The 12,106-nt window shown below is 33.5% G+C and overlaps 1 protein-coding gene and 2 long non-coding RNA genes across 3 annotated transcripts; 2 read left to right on the forward strand and 1 right to left on the reverse strand.

Annotated features, from left to right (window-relative positions):
* Positions 1-382: 382 nt before the first annotated feature.
* LOC141705029 (uncharacterized) lies at positions 383-2,269 on the reverse strand. The gene has a single exon (XM_074508102.1). The coding sequence runs from the start codon at positions 2,267-2,269 to the stop codon at positions 383-385; it is 1,887 nt and encodes a 628-aa protein (XP_074364203.1).
* Positions 2,270-7,187: 4,918 nt separating this feature from the next.
* On the forward strand, positions 7,188-8,023 carry LOC141705030 (uncharacterized). The gene is made up of 4 exons (XR_012568203.1): positions 7,188-7,335; positions 7,442-7,530; positions 7,734-7,826; positions 7,925-8,023. It is a non-coding gene; the product is annotated as an uncharacterized LOC141705030 (long non-coding RNA).
* A 2,925-nt stretch (positions 8,024-10,948) lies between these two features.
* LOC141705032 (uncharacterized) lies at positions 10,949-11,352 on the forward strand. Its single transcript, XR_012568205.1, has 3 exons — positions 10,949-11,014; positions 11,101-11,199; positions 11,298-11,352. It is a non-coding gene; the product is annotated as an uncharacterized LOC141705032 (long non-coding RNA).
* The last annotated feature ends 754 nt before the right edge of the window (positions 11,353-12,106 follow it).

The following is a 12,106-nucleotide window of genomic DNA, read 5'->3' on the forward strand; positions in this document are numbered from 1 at the left end:
GCCCTTCAGCAATCCACCTTATCTCCTCAGGTATGTTGTTATGGTCATCCAACAATTCTGATTGAATCTATTTAAAACAAATTGATAAATATTAATTATGATGTTTGCTTAAATAAACAAATAACAAATACATTTACCAGGAAAAAATATAAACTAGGCCTATTTATGATGTTTTTATTCAAATAACAATTATACCTTTTTCCTGAACCATTTATGAAATTTTGCATTTTGCTTGTTTTTAAGCCAGACTTCATCATTTTCATGTTGTTGGTATCTTGTCATCAAAGATGCCATATGCTCGCTGCGAGAAAAATCACTTTCTTTAGTATATTAATCAAAGTGCATAAAATAATGAAATAACACACACTTAAATATCACTAACTTACTCAAAATATGGTCTAATGTTAGTTGTATTTTGGAGAAAACACAAATGTGCTAGATGCAAGTCCTCATCGCCCGGCTTTATCAATGTCGCACCAGATAGAGGTCTTGCATTCTGCTCATACTTTGCATTTTGAGACACTCCTACGGTAGATTTTTCAAAATTCACCAAACACTCCACCGCCTCTTCGGCAACGTATGCCTCAGCAATACACCCTTCGGGATGAGCCGGGTTCCGTACATATCCTTTAAACGCTTTTAGATATCTCTCGAAGGGATACATCCAACGAAGGAATATTGGCCCACAAAGTTTAACCTCTCTCACGAGATGAACTGAGAGATGGATCATCACATCAAAGAACGAAGGGGGAAAGTGCTTTTCAAGCTGGCACAATGTTTCCACTAACTCACTCTGCATTTTTTCCAACTTGTCTACATTGATCACTTTACTGCAAATTGCCTTGAAGAAAAGGCAAAACCTAATAATTGTGCACCTGACTTGTTTTTGTAATACTGATCGAATTGAGATTGGAAGCAAATGATGCAATATCGTGTGACAATCATGAGATTTCATTCCAACAAGCCGAAGATTTTCCATGTTTATAAGATTCTTAATATTTGAACAAAATCCATCTGCCAACTTCATTTTAAGAAATGATGAGCAAACTGTTTTTTTTTCTGCATGCGTTAAGTTCCATGATGCCAACGGTACCTTTTCTTTCTTTCCAGGAGTCTTAGGTCTCAGCTCCGTTCTTATTCCCATTTCAGCCATATCAAGACGAACAGATTCCCTATCTTTTGTCTTCCCCGAAATATTTAGTAAAGTTCCAACAAGGGCTTCGCATATATTTTTCTCGATGTGCATCACATCGAGAACATGCCTAACTGGCAAAAATTCCCAATACTCAAGTTGGAAGAATATTGAAACCTTTTTCCAAACAGGTCTAGGTTCACCTTTCTTCCATCGTGGTTGCCGTTGTTTCTTTCCAAATACATGGGCCCTTAAATGCTGTACTCTTTGAAAAACCTCTTCTCCGGTTAATGGAACAGGGGCGACCCCCTTCTCCACAGTGTTATCAAAAGCTGATTTCTGCCTTCTATAAGGATGATTACGGGGCAACCATCTTCGATGCCTCATAATCACCGTCTTACGGTAATTAACCAACCTAGTAGCTTTCGTTTCATCAATACAAATAGTACACGCATTATACCCTTTAATAACATTTCCTGACAAGTTCCCTAAGGCAGGATAATCACTTATTGTCCATAATAAAATGCCCCTAAGCATAAAAGACTCTTTCTTATAAGTGTCGTACATTTGTTTCCCATGCCACAACTCTTGCAGATCTTCTATTAGTGGTTGAAGGAACACGTCGATATCATTTCCAGGCTCAGTCGGTCCAGATATTAACAAGCAGAGCATAATATACCTTCTCTTCATACAAAGCCATGGAGGAAGGTTATAAATTGATAGCAAAACAGGCCAGCTTGAGTAATCAGTATGGTTTCCATGAAAAGGATTGAAACCATCGGAAGATAAAGCTAATCGAAGGTTCCTAGTCTCTGATGCAAAATCAGGCCATTTTTGGTCGACATCCTTCCATGTTATTGAATCAGCCGGATGCCTCATTTTACCATCCTTTTGTCGCTCGGTGTCATGCCACGTCATGTCCTTTGCAATGTGAGGTGTATTGAATAAATTTTGTAATCTTGGTATCAGCGGGAAATACCATAGAACTTTAGCAGGGACCCCTTCAAGTTCATCTCCTTTTTTGTTCAATTTCCATCTAGAGGCCTTACATACGCGACAAGTAGTTTGTTCTTCATCTAAATCGCCACGGTATAAGAGACAATTATTCGGACATGCGTGTATCTTTTCATACCCCATTCCTAATGCACATAAGGTTTTTTTGCTTCATTGAAGGAAGAAGGGATGTTGTTGCCTTCTGGAAGTAAAGAGCCAAGTAATAACAGAATATCACTGAAGCATGAATCAGACATACCATGCTTCACTTTCAAGTTGTATAACTAGACCAGAGCTTTCATCTTAGTGTACCTCCCACATCCAGGATAAAGAGGTTGATGTTCACCTTTAACATGGTTAATGAAATCAGAAGTGTCGGTTTTGTCAGAACTTTCATCAGAAGACATATCATCGTCGTCGTCCTCGTCACAGTTCACCCATTCTTGAGGTGCCTTGATTGATAGATTCCGAAGTGTCGGTTTCATTAGAACTTTCTACAGAATTATTCTCCCCGTGCCATATCCAACGTGTATAAGTTTGATCAATACCATTTTGAAAAAGATGGTTTTTAACTATCTGCGCTCTCCATGATTTACTATGTGCGCAGTTTACACATGGACAACTGATTTTTTCTGCATTATAACCATTCTCAAATGCAAATATTAACAAATCTTCCACTCCTTTTTTGAACTCTTTCGTTCTTCTATCCGCTTTTAACCATGACCTATCCATCTTTTAAAAGTCTGAATAGAACCTCAAATTCAGACTAAATTATGAAATCTTTAAATTTCCCCAAAATCTTTATAACTGAACCCTAATTGAAGTAAAAAAGGCATCAAAATGAATTCAAAACAGAGGACTTATATAACCCAAATGCATAAATTAAAGTACTTACCTGTCTTTATAGCTTCTTAAAAATGAATTGTGAAGTCTTTATATTTCCCCCAAATCAATATGAACCCTAGTTCAGAATCACAAAAGAATGAATTCATCAAAATGAATTCAAAAGAGAGTACATATAAACCCGACTTCATAAAAGACTGTACTTACCTGTTCAAGTGTGAAAATAAATTTAAAACCCGAGATCTTGATGTCTTGGAATCTTGATGTGACATGGATTTGATATCTAGATTTGAGGACTTGAGGGTATGAGCACGATTTTGAGCATAGATTTGAGAGTATTAGCACGAATTTGAGCATAGATTTGAGAGTATTATGGATTTGAGAGCACATGGACATGGATGAACGGCCTAACTACCAAGTAAATAAATGCGTTCTTGTTCTGACAGATACATATGTCCGAACAAATATATGTCTGAAATAAAAAGTAATTAATAATATGTTTAAGTCTCAACTAAATTATTATATAAAAAATACATGGCTCATAAATTAAAATATTTTGAATAATATTAATTCATTTATTCTCTAGGACCACAATAATTTGGATTTTATGTATTTGAATAAATTAATATAGAGGAATAAATTATATAATTTATTAAAAAATAAATAATCACAAATTATTTTAACGAAATAGTATGTCGGTAATAAGAATATCGAATTTATATTACACGAAAAATTGTGAAGATGTTCTTTAATAGATATTAGTGTAGTTTGAATCGTTTAGAATGTCTTTATTATCATTTTCAATTTCAATATTTTTTATATTATTAGTGTTAAACGATCGGTAAATAAATCATCTAATTATCTTTAGTTTGTTATTTGTTTTTACAACTTGATCGTATCGACAATTGGGAGTTCCGAACTATATATTGTTTTACATAATAGTGTTTTTGAAAAACTATTGCCCAACACTAGATTAAATAGTTGTTTGTAAACTGTTACATATAACTCACTAGCGATAAGTTCGACTTTTTGGAGTTGATATCCCATGTTTATCGATATTTTCTAAATTTGTAAATATTTTCGACGATCCAATTATACGGATGTTTAAATCACCCTTTCAATGATCCAAACATATGGATGTGCTTCGAATATGAATATGATTATCATATACAATATTGATACCTTTTCTAGAAAAAGATGTTCCGATGTGTTTTTATATTAATTGAATCTTTCTTATTAAGCATATTCATCAATTATTCTAAACATTATACTTTAAACCCTATCTTAACCCCGAATAATTTTTTTTATTGTAGGTAACCCGCAGCCGCTACCCTTCAGGTGCGCACTGGGTAAACCCTACGGGTTCACGCAATAGCCTGCAAACCACGTGAACCAAGCTAAACCGCATTTAGGGACAGACTCTAACTCAGGAGGCATAATCATAAATTCTCCTCCCCTAGTGATCCTTATATCGTAACCGTAACCCCTTATAAGTCACCTTATCAGTCGACCCTACTTATAAGTTGAATTTACGACTTATAAGCTGATAAGTTGAATGTTAGTAACGACGTACTTTGTTCTGAATATATTTTGATTTTTTCTTCTTCATCAACTTTATTTTATAAAGTTATGTTTCAAGATGTCAATCTAATCAAAATTCATTAATTTTAATTAGATGTTGAATTGTTGAATTATAATTTTAGTGAAAATAAATGTAAAACTATTTTATTGAAAGTTGAAAAAGACTTTCATTCATAAGAAAAAAGAATTACTATCGTTGGGATCTGATTCTACTGCAGAATCAGATCCCAACGATAGTAATTCTTTTTTCTTATGAATGAAAGTCTTTTTCAGCTTTCAATAAAATAGCTTTATATTTATTTTCACTAAAATCATAATGCAACAATTCAACATCTAATTAAAATTAATGAATTTTGATTAGATTGACATCTTGAAACATAACTTACTTATCAACTTATAAGTCGTAAATTCAACTTATATTTATTAAATATTAAAATTAAGGACATACGGTCTTAGTTTCAGTTTTGGCCAAAAAATGTCCCAAACCAAACCGTGCTCCACCCTAGTTACAACTCCATCTTTAATTATTTTAAAATTTTACAAAGAGAAACTTAATATCCTTAATTAATAGTTGTTTAATAATTTTTTATTCACAAACGTCTCTGTCAGCGTAATTTACGTTTGTTTATAGTAATATTCTTAATTATTATTATTATTTGTTTATAGTGATATAATCGAAGTCTTCGAATCAGATTATCGAACTTTTAAGGTACCAAAAATTTAACTTTTATGGATTACGTCAAATGTTTTATCAACATATGTGCACTCGCAAACATCGAACATTTAAAAATTAAGAGTTTTACAATAGATTATTCTTATTTTTGTTTTAGATTATAGACAACGGTTTAGGACAAAAAACTCTTGTTGGAAAATATATGAGACAACGGTGTGTGTAAGAAACCGTTACACAACTACTATTTAAATAATATAGCATACGATAACGGTATCCTGTAAGAACCGTTATGTGATAGTTGATCTTACAACAGTTACTATATCTCCAAATATATGGATAATTTATATATATTTTAATTTTTGATTTTTAGGTTTTAAAAAAATTAAATAATAACAGATTTTGTTGATCATTGGATTAAACCAGATCTGTATCTAGGCCGTTGGTTTGAAGTGAATATTTTTCATTTTCCCTCTCTTTTAAATTTAATCTCCCCCCTTTATTTTTTAGTATCCCCCCGAAATATCCCCCCAAAAACTTTACTCCCCAACCTCCTTCTTCCCCATCAGTTACTCCTCGTCATAACTCCCCAACCCCCTTCTTCCCCATCATCAGTTACTCTTCTTCACAGTGATTTTCTTCACACAATCTTCTTCCTCTTCTTCACCCAATCTTCTTCCTCTTCTTCACACAATCTTCTTCCTCTTCTTCCATTCGATTATACTGGTATGTTTCTAATTCAATTAGAGACCATAAAGCCCTCATCTATATTTGGGGGTTTTTGATTTTTACATGTTTTTAATAAGTTTCTAAAATGCTATTCAATTTATTTGGGGTTTTTTGATTTATTTTAAAACTATAAAACCCTCTTCAATTTATGTTGGGGTTTTTTATTTTTAACTCAATATTTTATGAGATTTAAATGTTGCATGCTCTGTTTGATGGTATTGTGGAGTGTCTTTGCTTTGCGGAATGTTGCATGCAATGTTTGATGGTATTGTGGAGTGTCTTTGGTTTGTTTTATTATGTAAATTTTGCATGCAATTGTGGAGTGTTGAGTGTTGATGATGAAACCCCTGGTTTTAAACTGTAATTATCTAATGATGAAACCCCCGGTTCTTGCTATTCTCTTGTTTTTTGTTCCAAATGGATATTAACAGGGTGCTAATTTCTGTTTGAAATCTTGTAACTGTGCTAATTTCTTGTTTTTTGTTTCATGTTTCTATTGATTTTTGAGATGAAATTACTGGTTTGTTTGTTATAACTCTGCAGTCGATTAGTTAGTTGAATGTGCCCTGTGCTACTGTCCTATAATAAATGGATAATTTATCTTTATTCACATGCCGTAAGTTGTACGATTATAAGCTAGATTTTATTGGTGGTTGAATGTTTGTTTGTGTACATCTCTGGTTAGTTTAGGCACTCAAAGTGTGTCATTTTAAGTAAAATTTATAATACGCTTTTAAGTGGGAAAGTTAAGATATCTCAGATGGTTATTCTTTTGTTGTTTTTAGGTTCTTTTACCTGTAATGTCTTTGAGTTTTATTGAGTTTACTGTCATGTTAATGTTGTACTTATTCCTTGTTTGTGTACTTCATAGGTTATGGGTACTCCTAAGAAGAAGACCAAGGCAGATAAGGGAAATTTGAAAAAGAAAGCGTCTCACCGGAATGGGTTCAAAAAGACACGATCTTCACCCCATCCAAGGACAATGAGTGTGCTAAGGGCTTTAAGAAAGACAAAGTCCACGAATAGCGAGACCTCCACTCCATTGAGTTCTCCCCCAAAAACTGTGAAGAAGGCCATTTCTGAAAACTTACAAAAGAAAATATCAAAGAAAAGAAAACGAGAAAAAGTTGTTACCAAACCGGACAATACTCAAGGACTAAAACTATTGAAGCGAGGCTGTGTAACGATGCACCGAATTGTGAAACGCAAGATCCGAGGGATCAAACTTACTGTGTCTTTTAATGCAAAAGGAGAGCCATATGGTGAAGAAGGTAAAGAGATGCAATCATATATTGGAGTTTTGGCAAGAACCAAAACCCCGATCTGGCATGATTCTTGGAAATGTGTTCCTAAAGAGACAAAGACAAAAATTTGGGAGTGTGTGCAGGTAAAATGAATATAAATAACTTCCATCATTTTAACTTTTATTTTTATTATTTGTTCTTCATTAACTAGCACCTTTTAACTTTAAATTTGTTGGTATATGTCCGTAGATGGCTTATGTTGTACCTGAGTCTGCAAAAAAGTTGGTATTCAGATCGGCCGGGGCAAAATGGAGGGAATTTAAATGTCGGCTGACCAAGTACTACATTCTTCCTTATCTGGATCAACCTCAATTTTTTGCACATCCTCCTGCAGATTTTACTTTTATAGAAAAATCACACTGGGACATATTTGTTGCTGACCGCACGTCGCCTGAGTTTCTGGTATATTTCTACTTAGCTTTATTCATTTTAATATTTACTTAGTTATGATCTTCTAACCTTATTGCTGCTTTTTATGAAGAAAATTCATAAAGAACAACAAGAAAGAAGGAAGCTGAGTAAATATCCACATCGAATGTCTCGAAAAGGTTATGCTAATCTCGAGAATGAATGGGTTAGTGAAATGAAATAACAAGCACATTTTTTTCTTCATATTAATTTTACAAGCATGTTTATGTTATTACTAAGGTGATCCTTTACATGTAAATGTAGACTGAATCTCATCCAGATGCAGAGGAAGTAGATCGGTCGGACACTTGGATCCTAGCAAGGATGGACGAAGATGGTAATTTTTTAAATGATGAAGTTGCAGAAAAAGCTAAGGAAATTGTAAGTTATTAATATAATTGTCCATTCTATTTGATGCACATATTTGTGTATTTTTTAATAAGGAACTGAAGTTTCAAAAGTTAAATTTTAATAAATTATATACACATGAAGCCTTTCTATAGTTTATCTTTTTCTATTACAATGTATAATTCGAATTAGTGGTCTCTAGTTTAACTTAGGATTTGTTTGTATGCCTTTAGTGCTAGTAGCATGTTGATTGTATCATATTTAATATTAGTAGTTAATTATATATTTTAATAATCCCATGTTCACTAAGAGAGTCAAATACACATGTTTATATTGAAAATTGGTTCATAATATTAAATGTCTAGATTTTGTATTCTGTGTTGGTTAATATTTTATTTTAATATTTTTTTATCCTTGGATTAGTTTGTCAATGAATGTACTTACTAGGTCCCATGTACCACCAAGTAAACTAAGTCGTCTCTTGTGCTTGCAATTGAATCTATTAAATTAAATATATTAAAGGATGAATGTACTTATAACTAGTAAAAACAAATTGGTGTTAGTTGTGTAATATTTTAATTAAAGGATGAATGTGCTTAAAGGATGTATGTGCTTATGGTGAAAAATGTTACTGAATTTTTTGTAGAAAAAGATGAAGGAGGAGGTTAAGGAAGGAAAGCTTAAAGTTGAAGGTACTAATGATGTGTTAACAATGGCGCTCGGTAAGCCTGAGCACGGAGGCAGAGTACGTGGTCAGGGAATTCATGTGAAGCAGTCGGTTTATTTTGATCTTCCGAGGGAAAAAAAAAGCGAGGACAGTGGAAGAAAGGGTACGTGAGGCAATTCAAAAGTACATGGCAGAGGAGACTCCAAAAATTATTAAAGAGAGAGATGCATTTTGGGCTGCTGAATTTGAAAAATACAATGCACATTCATCGAAAAATGGTGTACAATATGATGGTAGTCCGAAACCAAATTCCCAGCAGGCAAGCTGTCACTCTAAGGGTGGGGTTGATGTAGATGTGGATGTGGCTGTAGGTGATCATAAAAATGTGACATTGATAGATAATTTGTTTGTGGATTTAGCGGTGGAGCTTGAGGATAATAAAAAGGTGGCAGGTGAGGATGATAATGGAAGGGCTGTTGAGGAAATGAAAGTGGATTCTTCAGGTGGTTCTGTATGCCGATTGGCTGTTGGATCGTTGAGCAACATTGTTGCTTGTGCAACAATTGATGAAGTACGCGTTTCCGAAGGACATGAGAAGACTATCCATGGAGTAAGTCTTGGAGAAAAGAACGCAAGGGTGTCTATCACTAAAGTCATTCAAGGAGATGCTAAGATTCCCTTCCCTATCGGGGATGAAATTTTGACTGTTCAAGAAGCCATGGGAACTTTTATTGCATGGCCGAGAAACATGATAATTGCAGGAAACAATAGCAGTACTTCTCATGTTTTGGCCGCCAAGGTCAGAATGCTTTTTTAGTATGGTTAATATATGTACTATGTGTTTGTTTAGTCTGTTTTTTTAATTATTTTTATTTGCAATTGTTTTAGAAAACCAAGAAAGCCCGTGCTAAGAAAATGAAGAAGACGTATAAAGTAATTGAAGAATTTGAACCAGAGCTTGTTGTTCAAATTGGTCCGAATTATCCTTCTGCAATGAAACGTTTGTGGACATGGGCAAAGGAAGCCTTGAGTGGTGGCCGAACAATTTCTTTTGAGCTAAGCAAAGAAGCATTTGGCTTTACAAAGAAGCAAATCATGTTCTTATCTGATATACATGCAGTGTGCTCTGGCGGTGAAATGGCCGGCTCTGTCATTTGCCTTTTTATTCAGTAAGCTTTTCATTCAAAGTTTTTTTTCGGAGTATATAGCCTTGGAATAAATATGACAATCTTTACTAAGGACTGCTTAATTTAATTTGTAGCTTCTTGAATGAATATGTGAAGAAGCATAAGATGGTCAACATGATTAGCTTTGTAGATCCAGGCACAATCGGTGCCATTGGATGTGGCAGTGCAGTGCAGAGGTCGCGTGAATTGTGTACAAGATTTAAAGATTCTAGGAAAGGGCAACATTTTCTCCTGCCGTACAATGATGTGTAAGTATTTTTACTATCCCAAGCTATTAAGCTGTTAAGCCTTGCCAGTTTTTTATTAATTTTTTCAAGAATTTAGCTTTAATTTTGTAAGGAATGGGTTCAATTGTATAGTTAAACTCGATAATATTTGTTGAAATTTATATTAATTGCATTGGTTCAGTATAAACGTAATCAAATGCCTTGACAGTTTTGAAGTTAATATAAAAGTAATCAAATGGCTTACAGTATTTAATTGATTTTGTTATTAGATGTTAGGTTTGTTTCTCAGACAGGGGAAATTGTATAGTTCAACCTCATAATATTTCAAGTTCAAATTTGATGATAATTTTATAGGTTCAGTTTTAAAGTTGATTTATTTACTGGAATTTAAATTTTATCAGTATGAGCCTTCAATTTTTGATGTTATACCTGATCATGTTTATTACAGTAAATTACACTCTACTAGTATCACATTTTAGATTATTTTTCACAAATAGTGAGTTTAAATAATTTTTAGGTTGATTTTAATTTAATAGAAATGTAATTTTTTTTATGATATTTAAGTTGTTTGAGTGACAAAAAAGCATCAAATTTAGGCTTTACTATTTAACAAGCACCTCTGTTTATTTTTTGTAGCAACCACTGGACCCTGACAGTTGTCAATCCAGACGCAGAGGTAGTCTACTATATGGACCCTCTTAAACGCCGAATTGCAAATGGAGAATGGGTGGATGTTGTCGACAAGTAAGAGTTCACGTTATAAAATTTGATTATTAAGTCTTAACTTATAAATCTTGTCCGACCATATTTTGTAGTGGTTATTTTGTGTTTTGATATATCTCGTTTTGGTTGCAGTGCCATTAAAATGTACAAGGAGGATTTGAAAAAGGTTCCGAAGAAGAAAGTATTGTGGGAGAACATGGCGGTATTTATTTATTTTTGTGATCATATATTAATTATGTTATTAAAGGAGACTGGATATTTTAAATGATTTTTTGTTTGATATTTTAGGGAGTTCCAGTGCAAACCGGGAACAAGGATTGTGGCCTGTTTGTGATGCGATACATGATGGAAATCATTCATGATAAGGAGCTGGACTTTGCTAATAAGGTGACAATTGACTATCTATGGGCCTTTTCATCCACTTTGTATTTACTCTTATAAGGGCAGAACATGTTACTTATACAAAATTTTGGATCATATTTCAGTGGCTGCGTAGATCAAACCTGGTTTACACTGAGGATGACATCAACGAGATCAGGGTTAAGTTTGCAAAATATTTTATGAAACATTGTGCAAGCTAGGTCCTCGCCTTTCTTTTCTTTTGAACTTATCGTAAACTGGATGTTTTATGTATGTAGTTGGTGACAAGTAGACTCGTTTGAACTTATCGTATGTTGACAAGTAGACTCGTTTGAACTTATCGTATGTTGACAAGTAGACTCATTTGAACTTATCGTAAAGTGGATGTTTTATATATGTAGTTGGTGATAAGTAGACTTGCGATAATGTATTTTGTGTTCGGTGGATTGCTGGTAGTTTGGTAGGTAGATCTGGTTGTTTTGGATTGTTGAACGGATGGATTATGGTATGGTATGGATTATGGTATGGTAGTGAATTGGTTTTGTTTTGGCGGGGGCCTAGATTATGGTATGATTTTGTTTTGGATTATGGTATGGATTATGGTATTTTTATTTTGGCAGGGGACTAATTTTTGTGGTTTTTTATGGAGCTGGTTTTAATTAAATATGAAATTGATATGCAAAATGCATATACCTAATAAGATAATGGTTTTTTAAACTGTTGTCTATTACCTAGTAAACTGTTGTGTTACAAATATTTCTTTAATGGTTCCCGAAAAGTAATTCGTTATCTCTTTTGCATTATAACACCACCCTAAAACTGTTGTCTAAAAGATACTTATATTACTACCTCTGAAAATAACTGTTGTTGTTCTATTATATAAATAATAGATGGATAAAATAACTGTTGTTTGGAAAAGATATTTAAAATTGGA

Source organism: Apium graveolens, unplaced genomic scaffold (assembly GCF_009905375.1).
Source record: "Apium graveolens cultivar Ventura unplaced genomic scaffold, ASM990537v1 ctg8467, whole genome shotgun sequence".
Classification (NCBI taxonomy): Eukaryota; Viridiplantae; Streptophyta; class Magnoliopsida; order Apiales; family Apiaceae; genus Apium; species Apium graveolens.

Bases quoted from the DNA above. Each gene is read 5' to 3' on its own strand.
- LOC141705029 (XM_074508102.1), bottom strand. From the start codon at position 2,269: ATGGGGTATGAAAAGATACACGCATGTCCGAATAATTGTCTCTTATAC.